This window comes from Schistocerca americana, chromosome X (assembly GCF_021461395.2).
Source record: "Schistocerca americana isolate TAMUIC-IGC-003095 chromosome X, iqSchAmer2.1, whole genome shotgun sequence".
Classification (NCBI taxonomy): Eukaryota; Metazoa; Arthropoda; class Insecta; order Orthoptera; family Acrididae; genus Schistocerca; species Schistocerca americana.
In genome coordinates, this window is record NC_060130.1 from 926,663,464 (window position 1) to 926,691,249 (window position 27,786).

The following is a 27,786-nucleotide window of genomic DNA, read 5'->3' on the forward strand; positions in this document are numbered from 1 at the left end:
AAAAAAAAAGTGCTCTACACAATACTGGAGATCAGTGCATGTTGCACTTACAATGCTGCTTTGGACATGTCAGATACATTGATCCTGGAGAAAAAGTTAAATTGGTGTTTGCTGAACACAGCTTGGATGGCAGCCAAATGCTTAATTTTGAAAGAAATAGAGTAATCTATAGATCAAGCAGATTATGAGGCATCATATAAACGAAGATTATGGTTTATACCACAATAGATGCACATATAAAATTTTTGCATTTGCATCTTTCATTATTATAACTAGCATACCAAAGAACTGAACCACAAAGGTACTGCTGTTTATGATAATCAATTAAAACTGGTACCAGAGCCTTGATTTGAACCTAGATCCTCTGCAGAAGTGCTAACTACTGTGCTAACCTGGCACCACAGCTAACACAGCTGCAAGAGATACCCTAGTGTATATCCCTCCCTAATACCAACTCCAATTTATGCCTCAACCCATTTTGAGGCTCCCCTTCTTAATTCATATAAGTATTGCAGAGGTTCTCCATCATTGGAAAAGCACCTTAACTTGGATTATATTCATTGTCATAGATAAAGTTGAGACTTAACATGTCTTTGAAACATATAATTTCATGCGATTAATACTGCTATTTATTTTTCTAAATTAATCATTTATTTCTCTTATAAGTGAACTGTTAGCAGAACCTTGACATAAAAATTTGTTGTCATGAATTTGTGAATATTTGATGAGCATAGGTAATGAATACAGAGCATCATATGCATAATGAAATTAAGTAAGACTGAAATGACTTACATTGTTTTCCTGGTGTTTGTTGTTCCTCATTATGCTAATTATAATGTTGTGAATGAAAAGAGAAAGTGCTAACATTCCAGATAGTGCTGGAAAACTAGACGAAAATGGTGGGACGTAAGATGGGCTCTCACTATCAGAGAGCTGTACATTAATACCCCACTTGCTGGCTTTGACAAAAACAAAAATTAGAAGATACATAATGGAAAGTGTACCTGAAACAGAGTAGTTTTTTTATTATACATAGCAAATGTTCATTACATTTCTATGGACACATTGTTATATTTATATATGTGAAAATAGACAGCCTACCTAATGAGTTAAATTTAGTGAAGAATGTAGCTGATTTGATGTTGATAAGAGGAGCTATAATTATAATTAAGAAAATTGGAACTGTTTTCTCCAGGTCCCAAATCTGATGGAATGCTATAGCCTCTTCTGGATGCTTCATGGACATAGTTATATTATACAGGTCAGGATGCTGCATACATAATACTAAAATCAGAAATAAACTGTCATTCATACATATAGGACATCATTACAGTCTGAAAATAATGGAAACATATAAAATACTAAAGTGTAGCTATTAAAGAATATGATATTTACAACATTGGGATTATAAGGCTACTTTTAATTACATAAAAACTGCCAGGTTTCATATGCCCACAGTGTATGGTATCCTTAAACATTGCTGCAAATAATATGTTAAAAGTGCTTTGAGGGGCGTTCTCAACAAATATTTTGTTGTTAATGTTAACTACAGCATATATTGTACATAGTATTACAGAAAATTTGCTTTACACTGTACTGCAGAGGAAATCTTCGGTGCTTTAAAACAATTTTCATCAAAATTTTTCAGAGATTTTTTTTATGTATATCCTTGTTGTTTATGACAATATCAGATAGAAATGCTGAAGGAAACATGCAGATATGGCCACTCAATGATTTTTGTTTCACTGAAGTAGAGCAAACAGTATTCTTAAAACTGCATTTTAAACCTTGCCCGTCAAATGAAAATCTCTCACAAAGACTAAATGGTCACAGTTCATCACATTTTCTGGTTATTGAGTACAATGATGTGAAATATCATGGATTCAACAATTTAAATGTTTTCTATCAAAGGCCGTAGGTCTTCCTGAATGTGGAGAATCACCATCTTAACTTTGACCTTGAAATGAGAAAACAATTTTTTGATATGATTTCTCCAATGGCTCTCATTTCACACATTGCACAGTTGATTCTCATCATCAAAACATTGTCCATAAAATGAGAAAACCATTTTTTAATGTGATTTCTCCTGTGACTCGTACTCCATACATTGCAAAAATGTTTTGAATTGCTTCTATTGCCTTCTTTCGAATAATGAGCCAAAGCGAATAACATGTTGCAGATGTTTCACTGCAAACACATGCTTTTAGTTCATGAACAACCACTATACCCTTCTAACAGGCACAATTGTCAGGTGGTACCTGTGTCATTGTCCACTGAATGTAGGGTGAACTTTCAAGTTAAAAGTGCCAGTACATGGATAGACAGACATTGTCAAGCTCTTTCATAGAAATTCAGTAACTAGTAGTTTGGATAGTGAATTGAATTAGCTTCGCGATTCCATAAGACTGATAATGTAAGCATACAGTTGAAATGCGGTTTAAAAATTCAAGGAGACTTGAACTCATGACTTTGATTTCACACTTTGTAATATTTAAAGCCAGATGACAAAATCAAGCAGTCCCAGACCAACTCAGGCAGGAGAAACACTTCCCCTAGGAACATCTACATCCTACTGTGTTATAACCTCATGCAGATGACCAACTAGGATTTTGAGGGGCAGCCAAGTTTACTGCTGTGTGTGTGTGGGGGGGGTGGGGGGGGGGGGAGAGGGACAAGTGGGGGGGGAGGGGGGGTGAACAAATCTTTGCTTCCATTCAGTGATTATCTTCTTTATTTGTATGAAGAACTACAACAGAGTATAAAGTTGCAAGCCATTAATAATTGAGAATATGTCAAATATGGTTAAGATGTTTATTTGATTGTCACCAAAACATGTAAATATACTAAAAATTAAAGGAAATGCTGTACTTAGCCATTTGAGAAGCTCAGAAAATTTTCTTCCTGTCCAATTTTTTTCTTCGCGTGTTGTTGTTGTTGTGGTCTTCAGTCCCGAGACTGGCCTGATGCAGCTCTCCATGCTACTCTATCCTGTGCAAGCTTTTTCATCTCCCAGTACCTACTGCAACCTACATCCTTCTGAATCTGCTTAGTGTATTCATCTCTTGGTCTCCCTCTACGATTTTTACCCTCCACGCTGCCCTCCAATACTAAATTGGTGATCCCTTGATGCCTCAGAACATGTCCTACCAACCGATCCCTTCTTCTGGTCAGGTTGTGCCACAAACTTCTCTTCTCCCCAATCCTATTCAATACTTCCTCATTAGTTATGTGATCTACCCATCTAATCTTCAGCATTCTTCTGTAGCACCACATTTCGAAAGCTTCTATTCTCTTCTTGTCCAAACTACTTATCGTCCATGTTACGCTTCCATACATGGCTACACTCCATACGAATACTTTCAGAAATGACTTCCTGACACTTAAATTAATACTGGATGTTAACAAATTTCTCTTCTTCAGAAACGCTTTCCTTGCCATTGCCAGCCTACATTTTATATCCTCTCTACTTCGACCATCATCAGTTATTTTGCTCCCCAAATAGCAAAACTCCTTTACTACTTTAAGTGCCTCATTTCCTAATCTAATTCCCTCAGCATCACCCGACTTAATTTGACTACATTCCATTATCCTTGTTTTGCTTTTGTTGATGTTCATCTTATATCCTCCTTTCAAGACACTGTCCATTCCATTCAACTGCTCTTCCAAGCCCTTTGCTGTCTCTGACAGAATTACAATGTCATCGGCGAACCTCAAAGTTTTTATTTCTTCTCCATGAATTTTAATACCTACTCCGAATTTTTCTTTTGTTTCCTTTACTGCTTGCTCAATATACAGATTGAACAACATCGGGGAGAGGCTACAACCCTGTCTTACTCCCTTCCCAACCACTGCTTCCCTTTCATGTCCCTCGACTCTTATAACTGCCATCTGGTTTCTGTACAAATTGTAAATAGCCTTTCGCTCCCTGTATTTTACCCCTGCCACCTTTAGAATTTGAAAGAGAGTATTCCAGTCAACATTGTCAAAAGCTTTCTCTAAGTCTACAAATGCTAGAAACGTAGGTTTGCCTTTCCTTAATCTTTCTTCTACGGTAAGTCGTAAGGTCAGTATTGCCTCACGTGTTCCAGTGTTTCTACGGAATCCAAACTGATCTTCCCCGAGGTTGGCTTCTACTAGTTTTTCCATTCGTCTGTAAAGAATTCGTGTTAGTATTTTGCAGCTGTGACTTATTAAGCTGATAGTTCGGTAATTTTCACATCTGTCAACACCTGCTTTCTTTGGGATTGGAATTATTATATTCTTCTTGAAGTCTGAGGGTATTTCGCCTGTTTCATACATCTTGCTCACCAGATGGTAGAGTTTTGTCAGGACTGGCTCTCCCACGGCCGTCAGTAGTTCCTGTGGAATATTGTCTACTCCAGGGGCCTTGTTTCGACTCAGGTCTTTCAGTGCTCTGTCAAACTCTTCACGCAGTATCATATCTCCCATTTCATCTTCATCTACATCCTCTTCCATTTCCATAATATTGTCCTCAAGTACATCGCCCTTGTATAGACCCTCTATATACTCCTTCCACCTTTCTGCTTTCCCTTCTTTGCTTAGAACTGGGTTTCCATCTGAGCTCTTGATATTCATACAAGTCGTTCTCTTATCTCCAAAGGTCTCTTTAATTTTCCTGTAGGTGGTATCTATCTTACCACTAGTGAGATAGGCCTCTACATCCTTACATTTGTCCTCTAGCCGTCCCTGCTTAGCCATTTTGCACTTCCTGTCGATCTCATTTTTGAGACGTTTGTATTCCTTTTTGCCTGTTTCACTTACTGCATTTTTATATTTTCTCCTTTCATCAATTAAATTCAATATTCCTTCTGTTACCCAAGGATTTCTACTAGCCCTCGTCTTTTTACCTACTTGATCCTCTGCTGCCTTCACTACTTCATCCCTCAAAGCTACCCATTCTTCTTCTACTGTATTTATTTCCCCCATTCCTGTCAATTGCTCCCGTATGCTCTCCCTGAATCTCTGTACAACCTCTGGTTCTTTTAGTTTATCCAGGTCCCATCTCCTTAAATTCCCACCTTTTTGCAGTTTCTTCAGTTTTAATCTACAGGTCATAACCAATAGATTGTGGTCAGAGTCCACATCTGCCCCTGGAAATGTCTTACAATTTAAAACCTGGTTCCTAAATCTCTGTCTTACCATTATATAATCTATCTGATACCTTTTAGTATCTCCAGGGTTCTTCCATGTATACAACCTTCTTTCATGATTCTTGAACCAAGTGTTAGTTATGATTATGTTGTGCTCTGTGCAAAATTCGACCAGGTGGCTTCCTCTTTCATTTCTGTCACCCAATCCATATTCACCTACTATGTTTCCTTCTCTCCCTTTTCCTACACTCGAATTCCAGTCACCCATGACTATTAAATTTTCGTCTCCCTTCACAATCTGAATAATTTCCTTTATTTCACCATACATTTCTTCAATTTCTTCGTCATCTGTAGAGCTAGTTGGCATATAAACTTGTACTACTGTAGTAGGCGTGGGCTTCGTATCTATCTTGGCCACAATAATGCGTTCACTATGCTGTTTGTAGTAGCTTACCCGCATTCCTATTTTCCTATTCATTATTAAACCTACTCCTGCATTAACCCTATTTGATTTTGTGTTTATAACCCTGTAGTCACCTGACCAGAAGTCTTGTTCCTCCTGCCACCGAACTTCACTAATTCCCACTATATCTAACTTCAACCTATCCATTTCCCTTTTTAAATTTTCTAACCTACCTGCCCGATTAAGGGATCTGACATTCCACGCTCCGATCCGTAGAACGCCAGTTTTCTTTCTCCTGGTAACGACATCCTCTTGAGTAGTCCCGGCCCGGAGATCCGAGTGGGGGACTATTTTACCTCTGGAATATTTTACCCAAGAGGACGCCATCATCATGTAATCATACAGTAAAGCTGCATGCCCTCGGGAAAAATTACGGCTGTAGTTTCCCCTTGCTTTCAGCCGTTCGCAGTACCAGCACAGCAAGGCCGTTTTGGTTATTGTTACAAGGCCAGATCAGTCAATCATCCAGACTGTTGCCCTTGCAACTACTGAAAAGGCTGCTGCCCCTCTTCAGGAACCACACGTTTGTCTGGCCTCTCAACAGATACCCCTCCGTTGTGGTTGCACCTACGGTACGGCTATCTGTATCGCTGAGGCACGCAAACCTCCCCACCAACGGCAAGGTCCATGGTTCATGGGGGGGTGTAAACACATAAATGTGAATATTGACTTGTTCCTGCATTTATTGCACAGAACTGAATAAACAATTTATTTCCTTTTCTTGTCTTTCGTCTTTAATTTTAAAATTAAGGGAGAATGTGTTTGCAGTGATCATGTACTAATTATTTGAAGAACATAACTGACAACATCTTCCATTTCTGTTTCCCTAGCACAATTAATAATTATATTTGTACTGTCTGCAAAAATTATTCTGCTATCTCTGCTGGATACATATTAAGTGTAAATTCAGGTACATATATAAGAAATTGGATAAGAGTCAAAATCCAAAACTTGCATGTTATATTCATAATTTATCCCAAGGCAGTAAAATTTCTTTCATGTCAGTGTGTAGACACCATGACATATGAAAATCACTAACTACGAATTGTGGTCTCAAGCAGGCAATCTTATCATGTCCACTGATACTTCATCATGTCTTGGGGCTTTCCCCCCCATTCATCTTCTTCACAGCTATTTCCATTTCTTCCTGTGTAATTTGTCCTAATTCTGTTTCCCAACTTCTCTCAATTTCTCCATTATATGTTGTTCCTCATGTATTTGCTTCTTGAAATATAATGTATGTATTGCAATTTCTTCTCCACTTTTTATGCTTTAGTGCCAACTAATTTGAATTTGTATGAGCAAAAGAAGATGAGAACTTCACCCAAAAATAGATTGGCAGGATAAAATGAGAAAAATAAAAGTGAATGGTTATGGTTAATTCTTCAGTATCTAAAAAATTTCTGAATAGGATATCAGAATCATGCATATTCTTTTGTAACTTACCTGCTGGATATGTAGAATTTGGATCTGATGAGGTTGCTACAACACCATTTACTGCATCTGAAAGAAATTCAGAAGAGTCTCAAATTTTATGAAAGAAGGAGACGTTAAATTGATGATGAAATCACTTTAGTATCTAATTATCTCATTCTTTTACTACTTACCATATAAATAGTCAACTGAGTGATAAATAAAATTAGACATTAAGATCCAGTAGACAATGGTTGCACCAAGAAGCACTATCAAAGAAAATGATTTTGCTACTACTTCAGCTGGTCTCCCAAGGAGCTCTCTGCTTAAGTCTGCAACTTCACCATCTGGGCTATTAAAGCCTGAAAAGTAGATCAATATTCAATAACTGTTATTCAGTTTCAACTAAAATTTTAGTTTTGGTACATCTGAAAAGGTATGTAAAGCAATAGATATCAGATCATACATGTTAGCCTCACTTAAGAAAAACTAAAATATAATTAAATTACCTCATCCTTAGCCTACGCGCAGATCAATATTGAGAGGTAATCAAAAATACATCAGACAAGAACACGGCTTTGAACCAAATTTAGTGTAATATCCTAAAACAGAACTGATCCTATACCTCAACTGAAAATCAGTTCTTACAAAGATACAGCTATATTCCCCCTTTTTCTGATCTTATGAACTAGAGTTATTGTTATGGAAAAACATTCCCAGTACCGTACGTACATAATGTGATATGAAACAATTTTAGACTATCATCAGAACTGTAAGTCGTACAACCGTAACAAGAACCAATTTCATACATTATTTCTTCATAGATTATTTGATAAACAGAAATGATCACTTGTTCGATAGGCAGACCTTTAGATTCTCGTACAGCATTCTTGTCCTGCCAAAATTAATGTTGGAAACATCCTTAACAGTTTCGAAAACTATAAATATATTTAACTAAACTTGCATAATGTGACACTCCTGTTACATAGTGCTGATTATCTTTGATTATTTTTCTTCTTATATGTGTGTTTGATTTTATACTTTTTCAAAGTTAATGAGTGTCATGCATAAAATATTTTGTAGTACATAGAAAACTGTAAGTTACATTTGGACATTCTACACATTTCAGAAAAAATATCTAATATGAAGTAATTTTTGCTGAATTACAGAGTAACTATATGTATAACTATTGCAATATTTGCAACATTGATCAGTTTGCTCAAAGGAAGTATTTGATAGTGTATGGTCAGGATATAAACTTTGCTCTTTCAAAGTCAACTGCTGTGGCATAATAGTGTGTTCTGCACCTGCTGTAACTGTAACTTTCATATTGCATTACATTTAGTTTCTCCTTTGAACTTCAGTTACATTATCTTCATTTGATGGTAATTTCCCCACTTATTAAGTAAGTTAGTTAGCATAGCCTCCCAGAAAAAAAAGTTCAAGATAAAAGTTCTGAACAGCTTCAGGGCACCAACCAGTCTATCACAGGAGAAATAAAAGCCAGGGCTTTAAAACTTTCCAGTAACACTGTAATCCTGGCAGAGATGGCAAAGGACCTGGAGGAGCAATTGAATGAAATGCATAGTCTCTTGAAAAGAGCAAAAGCAAAACAAGGGTAATGGAATGTAGTTGAATTAAATAAATTGACGTTGAAATAATCAGAATACAAAATTAAACACTAGAAATAGCTGATGAGTTTAGCTTTTTGGGGAGAAAAATAACTGACAAAGGCTAAAGTAGAGATAATATAAAATGCAGATGCAACAGGAAGAAAATTGTTGCTGAAAAAGAGAAATTTAATGAGTTTAACTATAAATTTAATTGTTGGAACTTTTTTCTGCTACTGTTAAACCATTGCATAAGAGGGAGATGGGTCTGATGCTAACAATCTCGCTTTGACAGTTTTATCCAAAATTCTTGAAAATGTAATTTATTCAAGAATGGCTTCACATATTTGTAAAAATAAAGTATTAACAAAATGTCAATTTGGATTTATGAAAGGCTTTTCAACAGAAAATGCCACACATGCCTTCACTGACCAAATATTGAATGATCTGAATAGCTGAACATCACATTTTGCGATTTTTTGTGCTCTCTCAAAGCCTTTTGACTGTCTGAACAATGAAACTCTTCTAGATAAGCTGAGGTATCTTTGTATGAATGGAACAGTGCACAAATGGTTCAATTCGTATGTAAGTGGAAGAATGCAGGAGGCTGAAATGAAGAGTACATATTGTCTGCAAAAATCAGCAGGGTCCTCTAACTTCTGAGAAATCAAGAACAGTGTCCCATATGGTTCAGTCTTTGGACCCCTGTTGTTCTTAATTATATACTTGCCACTCTATAGTCATGAAGATTCAAAAGTAGTTGTTTTTGTTGATTATACAATACAGTAGTCACACCCTACAAACAAGAATTAGATGAGAAAATTGTAAATAATATCTTTCAGAAAACTAGTAAGTGTTTTTTTGCAAAAAGTCTCACTAAATTTTGAGAAAACACAGAATATACATTTCTGTACAGTAAATGGAATAACACTGGTAAATATAGACTTTGAACGGAAGTCTGTTGGTATCAAAGAACATCAAAAATTTCTGGGTATGTACATTGATGAGAAATTGAATTGGCAGAAAGACATTGATAGTCTGCTGGAACGTTTGAGTTCAGTTACTTATACTACTATGGTTACTGCAAATTTTGATGATAAACATACCAGTACACCAGCCTGCCCCCTCTATTTTCATTTACTTGTTTCATATGTCATCATATTTTGGGGTAATTCACTATTAATTGTAAAAGTATTCATTGCACAAAAGCATGTAATCAGAATAATAGCTGAAACTTCCTGGCAGACAGTTTTAATCTGCCAGGTAGTTTCATATCAGTGCACACTCTGCTGGAGAGTGAAAATCCCATTCTGGAAACATCCCCTAGGCTGTGGCTAAGCCATGTCTCCACAATATCATTTCTTCCAGGAGTGCTAGTTCTGCAAGGTTCACAGGAGAAGTAATGTGAAGTTTGGAAGGTAGGAGATGAGATACTGGCAGAAGTAAAGCTTTGAGTATGGGGCATGAGTCATGCTGGGATAGCTCAGATGGTAGAGCACTTGCCTGCGAAAAGCAAAGGTCCCGAGTTTGAGTCTGGAACTGGCACGCAGTTTTAATCTGGCAGGAAGTTTCATATCAATGCACACTCTGCTGCAGAGTGAAAATCTCATTCTAGAATAATAGTTGATGCCAACCCAAGATCGCCTTGCAAAATTTCATTTAATGAACTGGGAGTATTCATAGAACCTTCACAGTACATATATTTACTTATGAAATTTGTTGATAATAACCCATCCTAATTAAAAAATAATAACAAAGTGCATAGTTACAACGCTAGAAGAAAGGATGATCTTCACTAGCCCGGGTTAAATCTGACTTTGGCACAGAAATGGGCGAATTATGGTCCCACAAAAATCTTTCGTCATTTAGCAAATAACATTAAAAATCTGAAGATAGCTAACTAGCATTTAAAAACAAATTAAAAAATTTCTGAATAACTATGTGTAGTCAATAGATGAATTTTTAGATATGAAGTATTAATTGAAAAAAAATGAAGAAAAGAAAGACAGAAGTTATGTCATGTAAAGAAACATTATGTCAAACTGACATGTTCCATATCATTATGAAATGTCAATAATCATGATCTATGGAACAAGTATTAACACAATGTAATGTTGTGTAATAGAAGAAGAAAATCATCTATATTAAATACCTGAATTTCAAAGGAAATTTGAAGAAAAACACTCAGAGAACTTACAATATTAAGTGTACTTCACTTAATCATGACAATTTAATGAATGGATGGGTATGTAATTAGAATTCAAAAAATCTGGGTGACCACTGTATTGATTTAAAATGGTTCACATTGACTACAAATGGAAATATAAATGAAAGAGGATTAATTGTTATTCACTGTGGCTATTAGGTACAGTGTAAAAGAGTATTTATACTCTGCCTGTTAGAGAGGTATATTCATCAGCAACAAGATATCTAGAGAGCTGTGTAAGCATAAACTTGACATAGTTCCAGACAGTGTGCATTGTGGTGGTTAAGGGTATTTACATAAAAAAATTTCCTGCTATTGCTTTCCTGTTTTTTTTTTTTTGTATGTAACGACACAGAAATATCTACTGGAAGAACATTGCAAAAAAGATAGTGACATCGTGTGAGTAGACTTGTGTCTGTATAATTTAACCAGCTTATATAACAGTACAAAATGGTCCATATTCAAAGGAAAGTACATCTAGTACTCAAATATTCATTGTTTTACTGCAATCACCCTGTAAAATAGCCCATACAATCACTCTACTCCGCATAAAATTCATTCTGGGAAAATAAATACCATTATATTTAATTTTATACATTAAGCTATGTTACACAAACTGCATAATTATCTTACCATGACATTTTTGTACTTCAAGTAACTGATATGCTGTGTAGAGACACAAAGCACCCATAAGGATCACAATCAAGATCCCAGTCCACAGACCAGCTCTTTCAATGCCCCATGGCATAGTTAGTAGAGATGACCCCATAATGGTATTCCATACTGCAAATCTAACAGTAAAAAATAAAAATAATAGATTTTGAAGATATTTCCCATAATCAACTGCTACAAGCATGTCATTTACAGAAAGAAATTTGTTGAGAAATCCTTAAAATTACATGCATGTTTATGGCTTTCACAAAACAACAGACAATTTTTCACAACAGAAATCAAATTCCCTATAGCATTATAAATCTCTAAAGCTTCTTTTTTATAAGTTTTTCTTATAAATATAAATGATATCAACATATTTTCATGCAATTATTGGTTTTACTGAATTCACTGACCACAAAGTACTAATCATTCAATGAATTAGAAATATAAAATATCTAGAAATTTGTTTCAATAGAGAGAACACACACAGTTAGGTAAAAATATGTACGTTTGTTTTAGACACCTGAGTATGTAAAATATTTTTTGTGTATGACAACTATTTAATCCACAATGTAACATGTGTTGATCAAATGTTAGCAAGAAATTTTTTTCTGTTTTCATTAAATGTGCAAGTCTTATTTTTATTGGCCCTGTGAACTACATCACAGAGGACAAAACAAGTATTTTATTGCAGTGAACAAATGCAAATATTTTACTTGTAAATATTTCAAACATGCTGTTAGATTATACACTGAAGCACCAAAGAAACTGGTGTAGGCATGCGTATTCAAATTCAGAGATAAGTAAACTGGCAGACTACTATTCTGTGGTCGGCAATGCCTATATAAGACAAAAATAGTCCGGCACAGTTGTTAGATCAGTTACTGCTGCTACAATGGCAGCTTATGAAGATTTATGTGAGTTTGAATGTGACATTATAGTCAGAGCATGAGTGATGCAACCCAGCATCTCTGAGGTAGCGATGGAGTGGGGATTTTCCCGTATGCCCATTTCACAACTGTACCGTGAATATCAGGAAACCGGTAAAATTTCAAATCTGCGACATTGCTACGTCTGTAAAAAGATCCTGCAAGAACAGGACCAATGACGACTGAAGAGAAACATTCAGTGTGACAGAAGTGCAACCCTTCCACTAATTGATGAAGATTTCAATGCTGCACCATCAACAAGTGTCAGCGTTCAAAACATTCAATGAAGCATCAGCGATTTGCGTTCTCAGAGCCAAAGGCTCTCTTGTGTACCATTGATGACTGCATGACAAAGCTTTAAACCTTGTCTGGGCCCGTCAACACCGAAATTCGACTGTTGATGACTGGAAGCATGTTTTCTGGTCAGACGAATCTCATTTCAATTTGTCTCAAGCGGATGGATGTGTGAGGGTATGGAGACAACCCCATGAATCCATGGACCCTGCACATCAGCAGGGGACTGTTCAAATTGGATGCTCTGTAATGGTGAGGGATGTGTGCAGTTGGATTGATATTGGACCCCTGATACATCTGGATATGACTCTGACAGGTGACACATACGTAAGCAAACTATCTGATCACATGCATCCATTCATGCCCATTGTGCATTTCGATGGACTTGAGCAATTCCAGCAGGACAATGCAACACTCCAAACATCCAGAATTGCTACAGAGTGGCTCCAAGAACAGTCTTCTGACTTTAAACACTTCCGCTGGCCACAAAACTCCCCAGATATGAATGTTATTGAGGATATATATGCCTTGCAATGTGCTGTTCAGAAGAGATCTCCACTTCCTCGTACTCTTACGGATTTATGGACAGCCCTGCAGGATCCACAGTGTCAGTTCCCTCCAGCATTCCTTCAGACATTAGTAGAGTCCATGCCATAGTGTTGTGGCACTTCTGCATGTTCATGGGGCCCTACATGATATTAGACAGGTGTACAAGTTTTTTTTTTGCTCTTAAGTGTAGTTTTATTACTTACAAAACTGAACCCATGGTGAAACCAATAGAGGCACATGTTAAACACTTTAAAGCTTGAAGGTTTGAAAGTACCACCAGGCAGGATGAGTATATTCTAACACTGGGTGGATCAGGCTGATGTGCATCATTACTCCCACTAATACAAAGAGTGGGCTTTGAACATTTAGCATTTGGTAGAATTCCCAAAGTATATGGCTTGTCTTTATTCTGACTACTTCTATATACTGCCTCTGTGTGAGGTGTTGATCCAGAGTTACCCAAAAATACTTTGTGGTGAGCCTTGACAGAAAGTTTTGGCTCTGGAGAGATGATTTGTTTTTTGCTGGAATACATAACTGGTTGTGTATTTTCAGAATTGTTTGTTTCTGTTGCTACTGCATGAGAAAAGCAGTGCCATCATCATTTCGTGCTGCATGTGTTTGTAAGGAGTGAAGCATGATGGCACAGTACAGATGGTACAGTACTGGGACTAAAAAATATCTTTGGAACAATATGGCTCTTATGTGGCATTTTGTTGACTTATATTTGTTTATATTAACAGTGAATGTCCTATTAACTGCTTGTCTCTGGTGCCCAGAAGTTTTATAGTCTCACAGAATGAGAATATTTTCAAACTCGAATATTTAAGACAACTCATTTTCACTCTGCAGTAAACTGCTGAATAGTTCACATCTATTTGCACAGCAGGAGTGAGCAAAACCCTTGTATAAATCAGTTATAGTGGACCAACTGGAGTGTCTACTGACACTCAGTAATTTTTCCCGAGGAAAGTATAGCTTTTGTAGCTACAAAACTTGTTGCAGTCTTCAGGCCAAAGACTGGTTTAATCAGCTCCCCATGCTAATCTATCCTGTGCAGGCATCTTCATCTCTGAATAATTACTGCAGTCTACAGCCACGTGAGCCAGCGTATCTCATTAAGTCTCTATCAACAACTTTTACCCCTTACACTTCCGCCCATTACCAAACTAATGATTTCTTGATGTGTCAGGGTGTGTCCTACCAACTGAGCCCTTCTTTTAGTTAAATGGAGCAATAAGTTTTTTTGTCTCAAAATAAATTCAGAACCTTCTCATTAGTTAGTCTATCTATCCTTTTAATCCACGGCATTTTTTTGTAGCATCACATTTCAAAAACCTTTGTTCTCATTTTGTCTGAACTGTTTATCACCCACATTTCAGTTCTGTATAAGGCTACACTCCAGACAAATACCTTCATAAAATATGTCCTAACACTTAATTTATATGGGATCTTCATAAACTCCTCTTTTGCAGCTTTCCTTGCTATTGCTAGCCTGCATTTTATACCCTCTCTTACCTCAACCAATGTCAGTTATTTGCAGCCAAAATAACAGAACTTATTTACTACATTTCATGCCTCATTTTCTGTTCCCCCTCAGCATCACCTGATTTAATTTAACTGCATTCCATTACCCTCACTTTTCCTTCTGAAGACACTAGCATTTCCATTCAGCTACTATTCCATGTCCTTTGCCACTTCTAATAGAATTACAATGTTATTAGAAAACTTTAAAATTTTTATTTCTTCTTCCTGAACTCTAATTCTCTTTTCAAATTTCTCCTTTGTTTCCTGTACTGTTTGCTGAATTTACAGATTAAATAACATTAAGGAGAGAATGCAACAGTGTCCTATCCCCTTCTCAACTGCTGATTCCCTTTCATTCCCTAACATATTATAACTGCAGTTTGGTTTCTGTAGAAGTTTTAGATTATTCTCCTCTCCCTCTATTTTACAGCTATTATGCTCAGAAGTTAAAAGAGTGTATTCCATTCAACACTGTCAAAAATTTTATTCTTATGCTACAAATGTCATAAATGTATGTTTGCATTTTTCAATCTATCTCGTAAGATAAGTCTAAGGGACAGTACTGCCCCATGTGTTTATAAATTTCTTCAAAATGACCTTCCACAAGGCCAGTCTCTACAAGTTGTTCCGTTCTTATGTAAATATTTATGTAAGTATTTTGAAAACATGACTTATTAAACTCCTAGTTCCATAGTGTTCAAGCCTGTCAGCACTTGCATTCTTTGAAATTTGGGTTATTACATCCTTCTTGAAGTCTGAGGGTATTTTGCCTGTTTTATATCTCTTCCAGAACAGGTGTGATAGTTTTGTCATGGCTGTCTTTCCCAGTTATCCCAATAATTCTGAGGGAATGTCATCTATTGCAATGGCATTGTTTCAGTTTAAGTCTTTTAGTGCTCTGTCAATTTCTTCTCCACCAAATAAGGTGGCAGAGTGATTAGCATACTGGACTTGTATTTGGGAGGATGACAGTTCTAACTTTCAAACTCGTAGAATAAAAGATGGATTAAAAAAAAGTAGTGTGCATTTCTTTTGGAGTGACCCTTGTACAAGGTCCTCCAGACCCTGAACTCCAACGGCATCGAGGTCAACAAGGACAAATTCCAATTTCGCCAGCCCTCTGTCACATTTTTGGGTTACACCGTCTCCACTGATGGAATACAGACTTCCAAATCCTGTGTGCAGGCTATCACGTCACTGCCGCCTCTGGCTACTTACGAAGAACTCTGACATTTCTTGGGTACAATAAATTACTACCGTCGGCATCTGCCTTCTTGCCCCCGCCGTGCAGGCCCCACTGACAGATTCACTGTTGGGCAAACAGACGTCAGGCCTTAAACCAGTTCACTGGACTGAACCTATGCTGGAGGCCTTCAAGGCTCTAAAAGCTTCCTTAGCTCATGCCGTGACACTCGCCCATCCAACCTGTTGGCCGAGTTGTTCATCAGTACAGACGCCAGTGACATCGCGGTGGAGGCAGTACTACAGCAATGCAATGGCAAGATGGTTTCTCCCCTTCATTTCTTCTCTAAAAAACTGTCTACATCTCAGAAGAAATATTCCGCTTTTGGTAGGAAACTTCTGGCAATCTATGAAGCAGTCAAACACTTTCGCCCCGACATTGAGGGCCACTCTGGCTTCATCCTCACCGATCACAAACCACTAGCAGATGCTTTCTGCAACCCTTCTGAGGACCCACCCCCTCGGCATTTCCACCACTTTGATTTAGTCTCTCAGTTCACAACAGACATTTGCTACATCAAAGGCACAGAAAACATCCCCGCTGATTTTTTCTCGCGAATCAGTACTGTCTCACGCATCATCGACTTATCCAACCTGGCCACTCTCCAGGCCTCTGACGAGGAATCTCAAGCTCTCCTCACTTATCCTCAAACATCTCTCATGTTTACCAAAGCCTGGTGTTTTGGATGAGGTGTGGTGCGATTCGACTACCGGCACCCTGTGGCTGTTGCTCCCACCCACATTGCTCCAGCAAGCCTTCAATTCCTTGGATAACCTCACTCACCCTGGCATCCGTGCCACTACATGGCTGGTATCACAGCGTATCATTTGGAAAAATATTAAACGGGACTGTCAGACCTGGACACACAGCTGTGTCCCCTGTCAACGCAACAAAATCGGCCACCACACCAACCCTCCACTAGGCAAGTTCGACATTCTGCTAAGGACAATTTCGTCATGTACATATCGACCTTATCAGTCCACTACCACCATTGGAGGGCCACAGATATATTCTCTCCACAATCGACCACATGTCTCACTGGGTGGAAGCTGTTCCTTTACCCAACATCACCGCTGAAACCATGGCCAAGGGTTTCATCTCCTCATGGATCGCAGGGTTCGGTTGCCCAACCACCACCACCACCACCACCACCACCAACTAACGTCAGCAGTTTGAGTCTGCCCTGTTCACCATTTTATGTAATATCTGCGGCATTAAAAATATTCATACAACAGCCTACCACCCGCAAAGAAATGGGTTAGTTTAACAGTGACACTGCACCCTCAAAACTGCGCTCAGGTGCCACAACTGCCTCTGGTCTGAGGTGCTTCCGTGGGTGTTACTTAGTCTCAGTTCAACCTTTAAACCGGACTTACAGGGAACCATCACTGAATTCGTTCCCAGGGAGAACCCAGTCCTACGAGGGGAACTTATCCTGCCTCAAGCACCAAAGGATTTTCCCCCCTCCCCAGATTTCATTAGTCGCATGCCAACCGCACTCAACACTTGCTCCCATGTTATGCTCAGGGATGATTCCTTTAGACAACCACTGCAATCACCCTACCTTGGCCCCTTTAAATTCCTCCAATGGGGCGAGACAACATTTGACATTATGGTCAAAGATCATCCTCAAACTGTTTCATTGCACAGGCTCAAACCTGCTTTCGTGGAATCCGGCATCCCTCTGCCATCTCAGTTGGACCCTCCTGACAACTTTTCTGCCATGGAGCCAGAAAATGCTTTGTCTCATCCCTTGGCGCTGTTTTCTCCAATCCATGATTCATCATTGCCATTCACAGGTTTTCCAGGCATGTCGCCATCCACCCCATGTGCGGGTTTCACCACCAGTTCACCATCTGCAGAGACTCGCTCTCCCACATTCAACCTGTGCTACAACATGCCACCACACTGCGTGGACAAAGTGTCGATCATCACCTTCGATGACTGTGTGCTCATGCTCCTGACAGACACCATGGCCTCACCACCCAATGGGTAGTTAAATGTCAATGTGGTCCATAGCCTGTCCCTCCCCTCTGAGTGCGAGCTGTCAGAAATCCGCAGGTTCATCTTGTCGGACAGCTCAATCTGCATACGGGCCTGCACCACACTGTAGGCCATTCCACACGCCTGCTCTCAGGCTGGTCGATGCATCGTCTGCCCCTGCTAGTTAACTGACTAGTCACTCTGCCTCCTCACTCCATCTTGACCGAGATAGAAACAGTGCGCCTGCTCACTTGCACGACTACTACCAACACCACCACCCACATGACCTCTGCTCAAGCCTGACTGTTGGTACTCCATACTGTGGGACGGTGAGGGGGGGGGGGGCATCAATAGGTCATATTGATCATGATTAACATTAACGCCATCTCTGGACTCTGACTGCTCTGCCATGTTAGTTTTTAGTTCTGTTCTGTATCGCAAGGTGTGTATACATATATGACTTACTGTGAAATATATCCCTATGTGAAATTTAATGGAGATAGTTATTGTATTCAACTGATAATCGTATCTGGTTCCCATAAGAGAAACTGGCAAAAAAGCAGTAAAATCAGTAACACTAACCTGGTTCAAAGTAGAGACAACATTACTGACTCTAACAGAGTAGCACATTGACCAGCAAAAAACCTATTTAAATGAAACAACAATATTTTTGTATGCTATAGGTGAAAAGGACATACTGAGTATTATAAAGGAATTAAAATCAAAATTTTCATCAGGCATAGACAATGTTCCTGATTCCATATTTTAAAACAATGTGCAACAGTATTGACTTTGCCCCAACTCATACTTGCATCTTTGCTTTATACAGTGATGTTTTTCAGAAAAGCTAAAAATGATGAAGGTGAGGCCTGTGTTCAGAAATGGAGACAAGGCAAATGAAGAGAACTAAACACCATTATAGCTGCTGTCTGCCTTTTCTGAAATACTGGGAAAGGTGTTTTACAGGAGACTTACTACATTCATAGAGCAAAATTAATTTGTATCAAGTACCCAACATGCATTCAGAAAAGACACATCAACAGAAACTGCCATTTCTAATTTGATCAATGAGGCCTTGACTGCAATAGACCAGAAGAAACACGTATCAACAATATTTATGGACCTCACAAAATCGTTTGATATTATAGACCACAACTTACTGCCTCAAAAATTGGAATATGTAGGGATTAGGGAACTGGCACATGTATGAGTGACATAATACAGGAAAAGCAGGTAGTAGCAATCACACATGAAGAAGATTGTATAACTAACATTCTAAAAGAAAAGAAATTAAATACAGTGTGCACCATGGTTCTAGTTTGGGCCCATTGTTGTTCTTGATATTCATCAATGAGCAAGAGTCATTCAAAACTCCCAGAAATTTATAAAATTTGTGGATGACAAAACTGTATCAATCAAAGGTAAAACTACTACAGAACTATGATATGAAATGCAAAAACTGTTTTCCTTACCTATTGCGCTGTGTATTAGATTATACTATTATTTTCATGTATTGTATGGGTTTGCTTTATTCCTCAGTATTACATACTTAAAATTATTTATGGTAATGAATCAATTTTACTGTAATGTACCATGTATTTGAAACTGTATATTAATGTACAAAATAAGCAATATTTTGTACCAATGTTTTGATGAACTGGATGCTTCATAAATAAATAAATGTATTAAATACTTTCATCAATTGGGCCATTATGCTTGTTGGGGTCCAGAATTTGACTTTAGATTTTTTGTGGTACTAATTTTTCTGAAGAAGATATTATTCTTCATTATTCAATTATGCTCTTAATTAATAACTGAATAAATTAACATAATTACAAATATGGCAACTTTTCTTGTAAGTAGGTGTACCACAGAGGTGGCACACAAAATGTTTTGGTAACATTTTGTACTTTGTTAACAAACAAAATTTAGCTAAAGAAAATTCTTGTTGAAACATTTAAATCTTTTGCTCCACTAAATTTTCACAATACAGGGTGTTTATAAATGAACATCGGGGTTTTAATGCTTTATAATATTTATTATATTTAACTTACAGTTATAAATGATATGTCAAATGAAAGATCAACTCCAACAGGTTTACCAAGAACCTTATAAATATCCAATGTGAGCACCATTTGTCACACGGCACACATCAAGTCTATAGCTGAGCTCTTCCCAAACATTGATAAATGTGTCTTCAGTGATTGTAGCAACAGCTGCTTCAATCCAGTTTCTTAATTCAGGGAGGTCTACTGGTAACAGAGGCCCATACACACGATCCTTGATGAAGCCCCAGAGGGAAAAAATCACATGGTGTTAGGTCGTGTGAACATGGAGGCCATGTAAAGCAATTCCTGTCATTTGGCCCCTAGTGGCCTATCCAGCGCTTGGGTACAGTGAAGTTCAACCAATTGCGTACTTCACTATTCCAGTGAGGTGGTGCACCATCTTGCTGGAAAATGAAGTTCTCTGCCTCATCTTCTTCCAACTGAGGGAAGAGCCATTGCTCTAGTGTATCAAGGTAAGAAGTGTCAGTTACAGTAGGTTCACCAAAAAAGAAAGGCCCACAAACTTTCCGCCATGATATGGCAAAAAAAAAAACAGACACTTTAGGGGAATCTCATTGTATTTTTACAACCTTGTGAGGATTTTCTGAGCCCTAGATGCGCACATTGTGAGTGTTAACATGTCCACTAAGGTGAAATGTCGATTCATCACTGAAGACAACATGATCCAGAAAATCTTCATCATCATGAAACAACATTTCGTTTGTGAAGGTCACACATAATCCATGGTCTGTCAGCTTTAGAGTCTGTAGTAACTGTAAACAGTAAGAATGTAGTTGTATGCATTTTCTTAAAACTTTCCAAACAGTTGACACGGAAACTTGTAATTCACGACTAGCCTTCTGGACTGATTTATTTGGGCTACGAGTGAATGACTCTCTCACTCACTCAACAGCCTCTTCACTGACTCTTGGTCATCCTGTGCTCTTCCCTTTACAAAGGCAGCCAGCATCTTCAAATTGATGATACCATCTATGAATGTTGTTATCACTTGGAGGATCACAACCAAACTTCAGCTGGAATCCACATTGCACAGTAACTACATATTTGGTCTTTGCAAACTGCAAAACACAAAATGCTTTCTGTTCACTAGTCACCATCTTTGCTACTACTGCTGTCTAGCAGATTGCGGCAGAAACACTGCATGCTGTGCATGAGCACTGATGCCACACACAACTGTTTGAGTTGCTCTTTCATTTGACATATCATTTATAACTGTAAGTCTAATGTAAAAAATATTAAAAAGCATTAAAACCCCGATATTCATTTATAAGCACCCTGTACAGTTTATAAATTATAAAGTAATTATAATAATCATAAACTACCATAATCAGCATTTTGAAACTGACTGTGGTATACTTTATGCACAGTTTGCTGATGCAGTCTAAACATTTAATAATTATTAAATATTGAAACCTATATTATGCTAGGATAAATGTTGAACCATGATTTTTGGATGTTTTTGCCTCTTTTGTACTTAGTATTGATGACTTTGACTGTATTACAGACCTCCAGCATGCTGCTGGTGAAATAGATCAGCAACTTTTTCTTTATTGAAATAAATGATTGGAATTCCATCAAAAGTCATATTGAGAGGTATCTTCTATTTATTTATTTATGGCGATTAGGTTCGAACTTTATGTACATTTTTGAACCATCTGTCTTTGTAAGTAATTAACACAGAGTCAAATATTCATGCTTGGAAACAGTCACAATAGACAGTTCAGAATGGCAACACAGGCAGTTCAAAACACAGTAAAAAAAACTATGCTGAACAGTACAGAGTTTTATTTTGAATGACATGTTGCCCTCTTAAAAATTTTGCATTGATGTTTATTTTATATGTTTTCTATTATAGTAGATGCACCAAACAGCTGCTTATAATAAGTAATATTTATTTATGAGAGACTGCTCAGTCTTTAATGCCATTTTCAAGGATGTCTAGCTTGATGTGATGTCCATATTACATCATTAGTGGACTGTCTTGTAACTGTCACTGTTATAATAAAATGGTAAATGATGTCAATATATTGAAAATAAAATGTTAATTATGATGTGACAGAAGTTTGGCAGTTCCACTCTTACGATGCTATATGTTTACATGTGTTTGACGGTTTACATATAGTGTTGTAAGAGTGGAACTGTCAAACTTCTGTCGCATCATAATTAATATTTTATTTTCAACATATTGTCATAATTTAACATCTTATTAAAACAGTGACAGTTCTAAGACAGTCCACTAATGATGTAATATGGATGTCACATCAATCTATACATACTTGAAAATGGCACAAAGCCAAAACAGTCTGTCGTAAATAAAGATTTCTTATTAGAAGCAGCTATTTGGTGCATCTACTATAATAATCATGTTGTTATCTGACATATATAAAGCTGCTTCCCCTAAAGAAGAAAAATTATATGTATATTTGTATTTGAACTCTTCATGTCATTTGAAAACGGTTGCTCAGAAATCTGCAAGGGTTCCACTTCCACTCACTGATGGGACAATCTCAGATGTATGAACATGTTTTCTGTCTGTATAGGTATGAGTCTTGCTGGCACAAAAACTAAATTACTAATATTTTGGTAGCTGGTGTAAACGAAACTGTTGAAAGAGACATTGAAGTACCATATGAGAAGTGTAAATTTACTACAAGAAATGTTATGACTTTCTATGCGAAAAATATAAATCTACTTAAAAAGCTATTGGAACTACCAAGTGGAACTGAGGTGAGATAAAGTTTGAAGGTCATAGCAGACACTTCAAAGAGACGATCACCATGATACAGAATTAAGAATAACAAGATGTGTAATACTTAACCAAAACTAATGTTGAACTGCGTTATGCTTTTTGTAATAGAGAAAAATTTGTTTATGCTTGAGTGATAGGAAGAGACAAAGGATTGTGCACGAAAGGTCCTTCTTCATTCTACTGATTTTTGTTGGAAACGATAACTAAGAACTTTGCATTACACCTGTTTATATTTTGCTCTGTTTAGTTTCACAGAAATGTATGTGTAAACAGATTTTTTGTATGCATTTTGTTTGAATCTTGCTAGTCTGGAACAGCTGCACTATAATGAGTTGCACAGAAACAAATTTTCATTTACATGTACTCTGTAGTCTGTAGTCATTGTATTCCTAGTCTTTGTTGATGTATATAATTATTAGATTGGTCACAGTAATTTTTTGAATATGTAATTATTCACAATTTTTACTTCATTTCTTCTAGTAGTGTACAATTTTATTATGTACTTTGCAGAAATTTTCTATTTACATACATATTATAACAATATACATGGAATAATTATTTGCCTTGTGAGAAAGATACGAATTCTCCTAATCTTACTCTAATTATTGCTATTTGTGAATTAAATTTTCAAATGTTTTAAGTAAAAAAACTGCAGTATATATATGCATATAAATAAGGTTTTCTTTAAAGGAAGAACATGTGGACATAACATTCCAGTTAAATTTATGTAATTTTTTAACTAAATGTTTTATTTTTAGGGAACTGTTTTCAGGAAATTATTTTCTTTAGATTTGTCAAAATTAAATACTGGGCAGTTCCATTATATTGCTATCCAAATTTTGATAATCGTACATGCTTGTAATGGAACTGATCAATGGCTCATTTCTTGATACAGTCATATAAGTGCATTAATTGACACATGGACATCCTTCAGAGACCATAAAAAATTTTGGCTCTTGATTATGATTCAATAAGATGTAGAGTGTTATTTCTCTTATGTACAAATATAAAGGAAAGGAAGGAAGGAAGAATGGAAGGAAGGAAGGTTGGGTTTAATGTCCCATCGGCATGGAGGTCATTAGAGATGGAGCATGAGCTCGAATTGTGTCAAGGATGGGGAAGGAAACTGGCTGTGTCCTTTTAAAACCAACCATCCCAGCATTTGACTGGAGCAATTTAGGGAAATAATGGAAAACCTAAATCTGGATGGCTGGATGTGAGTCCAGTGTGCTAACCACTGCGCCACCTCACTTGGTGTAAATATAAAAACTTTTAGTGACAAATTTTTGGATAATAATTTGAAAAGCGTGTAATGTGAATTTTGTAAAATATCAATGACATATAACTTTTACTTTTGATCATAAAGACCAAAAATATAAATAGAAACATCTTTGCATTGCGAGTTGAACATCTCTGGTCACTTCAGTCTAACTTTTTGGTATGAGTCACCACCTTTCTGAAATGCAGTATGGTATGTTAACACTGTTCTGTTCTGATCTGTAATGCTGTGCTCAGTACAGCAATGTGCCTTGTATTATTATGTGCACATTTCAAGTGCTTTACTATGCCAGTATTAAAGATTAATGGGGAGCAACTCAGCTGTACTATTACACATTTAGTGTGCTACAACTGGTATCATTCTTAGAAAAATATCATGTGTAATGTTAAAGACCAAATCCAAATCAATTATCACAAAAATTCTGTGAACCGTCTGGCAGAAGCATGGTGAGCAGGTATGGCATTCTGCTCACCATACTTCTGCCAGTGGTCAGCAGAATATATAGTTATATGATACACTGTACAAGACACATAACTGATGATTTTTTAACATAACAAACTTTAATCTGAAATATGTCTTCTTTCTTGCTCAAATTCTTAGACCATCCTTCATGAACTCTTCAAGCGAATATCAAAATTTCTGCACCAGTTTGTCATATACTGTTTCCAGTTGTTCTGAGTTGGTATTGAGTAGATCTTTTCCTTTTACTTTGTCACATATTTCCATACACATATGCTGTCAAGTTTGAGCTTTAAGTTTCAAATGATGGAAGGTAGCATAACATTATTTTGATTTCTGGTATTGTAACTGTACTGAAGCTGATTTTCTGCAAATAAATCAGCATTACAATGAACAAAGATAATCTTTTGGTAGAGGTACAGTGAAGGAGCACTTGGAATAGTTAGGTTTTTTGTAAGTGGGTGACATTATTTTCTTCAGTTTGCATTCTGCATATTTTTCATTAGACTCTTTAAGTGTTAATATACATGACATATTTTTTGGACTGCCTCAAAATATAGTTCCATACCCTACTACTACTCAAAGTTGGAATTTATTATGGAACCAGTACTTTATATAACTGATGAAGAGCAACAAGGTTCTGCAATATTTTGTTTCTAAAATTTATTCATGAGTAACCAAAAATCTGAGAAGCTTTTGGTAAAGCTGGAACATTCCATAAGTTTCAGCTAATTTAGAGAAACTTCAAGAAGACACCAGGAAAGAAATAAACAAGGTAACTACTTTCATTTCAAATAGTGGTTTATAATTATGTGCATTAATTTGCCTCCTTTTTTTTCTTTTTTTTCCATATGCAATCCTGAATAATGCTCACCATTAAAGACTGCTAGAAAAACCAAAAATCATGATTTTAAAAAAAATTGTTGATAGGAAGATGTGACTAGAAGTGGTCTTCTTTACTCCTAAGTTATGGACCTATCAAATTTAACTCTAAAACAGCATGCAAAGGATGAATGAATAAATAAAATGTGCTATTGGTAATGACAACTGAGTTTCTGAGGTATAAAAACTTGTTTGAAGGATGAAAAACTTCTTATTCAGAATGCATGGATAGTGATTCCCAGATATAGTGAAGAATTTATAACTGACAGAGATTTTACATAGACTAAAATTACAAAATACTGTAACATTATTTAATTTACATAAATTTTTCTAATAAACTTTATTATTAGTAACATATTAAAAATTTTCTTACATTGTAACAAAGCTGCTCTGTTTTGGACTCTCTTGATCTCTTCCAGGAACATATGGCACAAACACTGATGTAGGAATTACATGATCAGGTACCACCTACAACAATAAATTCATTATTTACTGAAAATATAACCAGTGAAAGAGGAAAAAATCATTTAATTTTACTGATTTTCTTTAAAATAATGACATGAAAATAGTATCTGACAAGCCTGAAAAACCAGGTTTCAATCTTGACAGATTATGGGAATTACTGAGTATCCCTTGAAGTCCCACAATTTGCCCTACAACGTATATAAATTTCCTTCCTCCCCAATTGAGTTCTGTACCTCTTCATTAATTATTAAATCTGCCAACATACTCTTCAGTCACTCCGTATTTCAAAAGCTTTTATTCTTTTCCTGTCTGTATTGCTGATCATCCACAGTTTGTATCCATATATTAGGCCAACTCCAAGCAAATATTTGCAGAAAAGTTTTCTTTCATTTAAATTTATTATGTATGTCAATATATTGCTCTTTTTCGGAAATACTTTTCTTACTACTGACAGTCTGCATTTTACATGATCCAGTCATATTAATGTGACTACCGCATATGTTTGGCATCAATGTGCAGTACCCACTCGCAGACCACAGGTGTCAGCACTAGCAGTGGACAGTATACAAAATCTGTCTGGGGAATGCAGAAAACAGTGCAGTCATTGTCATAGCACAGAAATGGAGTGACTTATCTGATGTCCAAAAGTTCATGATCATTGGCTTTTGGGTCAATGGCTAAATTTTTAAACTGTTCATGTGCTGCCATGGTTAAAGCATACCGTGCATGGCAAAATGGTGCTAACCAAAACTGGCACAGAGGCAACTGTGGTGCATCATGTGCCATAGAGGACAGGGGTGAATAATGGCTGTGGTTGATGTATATGGCCAATAGATATGCAACTGATGAGCAACTGACCACCCAGATGACCAAGGGGCTATGAACAGTGTCTTCTCAATGACCATTCAGTGAATGTTGCTGCATCTTGACCTTTGCAGCAGGTGTCTGGTTCACGCATCTATGTTGACTGCTGTTCATTGGTGACAAAGGCTGGAATTTGCATACCAATACCACGACTGGATTCCCACTGAGAGGCAACAAGGACCTTTCCAGATGGATCTCATTAGCATGAAATGTCTGAAATAAAACATCCTGCAGTTATCATTAGAAGGGTTCAGGCCAGAGGAGTGAGTGCTATGATTTGGAGAATGGGTTTGTGGCATTTCCTCGGTGATCTTGTGATTCTGGAAGGCGTATTGGATCAACACAAGTATGCATCTGTCCTTGTGGACCATGTCTGTGCAGTTTGTTTTTCCTCGACATGATGGCATCTTCTATCAGGACAATGCAATGTGCCACACAACTCACAGTTTATGTGCACGGTTTGAAGAGTGCCAGGATGGGTTTACCATATTCCCCTGGCCACCAAATACATTGGATTTAAACCCAATTGAGAATCTGTAGGACCATCTCAGTCAGGGTGTTCGTGCTGTGGATCTTCAACTGAGAGACCTAGTGCAGCTGGTCATGGCACTAAAGTCAGCGTCACTCCACACACGTCAGTACCTTCCATTACCTGATTGACTCTCTTCCTGCATATCTCAAAGCTGTCCATGCTGCAAAAGATGGTTATTCACGCTTTTGACAGGTGTTCACATTAATGCGATTGGGCAGTGTATCTCTCTGCTGTGGATTATATCAGTTATCTTGCTGCATGAACAGCAAAACTCATCTGTCAATTTAAGTATCTCATTTCGTAATCTAACTCTCTCAGCACAATCTGCCATAATTTTATCACACAATATTATCCTTCTTTTAATTTTATTGTTCATATTATGATCTCTTTTCAGGACACTATCTATTCTGTTCTATTGATCTACTAAGTCCTTTGCTGTCACAAAGAATTACAGAGGCTTTTCCAAACCTTCAAAATGTTTAGTTGCTCTCCCCTAACTTTAATT

General features: G+C 37.1%; 1 protein-coding gene across 2 annotated transcripts in view; it reads right to left on the reverse strand.

Annotated features, from left to right (window-relative positions):
- The window catches only part of LOC124555390 (sodium-coupled neutral amino acid transporter 9-like), a 354,431-nt gene that overhangs the window by 59,547 nt on the left and 267,098 nt on the right, over nt 1–27,786 (reverse strand). For both annotated transcript variants that reach the window (XM_047129284.1, XM_047129283.1), the window contains exons 4-9: nt 25,794–25,888; nt 11,437–11,594; nt 7,182–7,349; nt 7,021–7,077; nt 1,102–1,284; nt 793–1,004 (exon numbers count right to left, since the gene is read on the reverse strand). In XM_047129284.1, the coding sequence (XP_046985240.1) occupies nt 793–1,004; nt 1,102–1,284; nt 7,021–7,077; nt 7,182–7,349; nt 11,437–11,594; nt 25,794–25,888 (873 nt within the window). The remainder of the gene's footprint in view (nt 1–792; nt 1,005–1,101; nt 1,285–7,020; nt 7,078–7,181; nt 7,350–11,436; nt 11,595–25,793; nt 25,889–27,786) is intronic.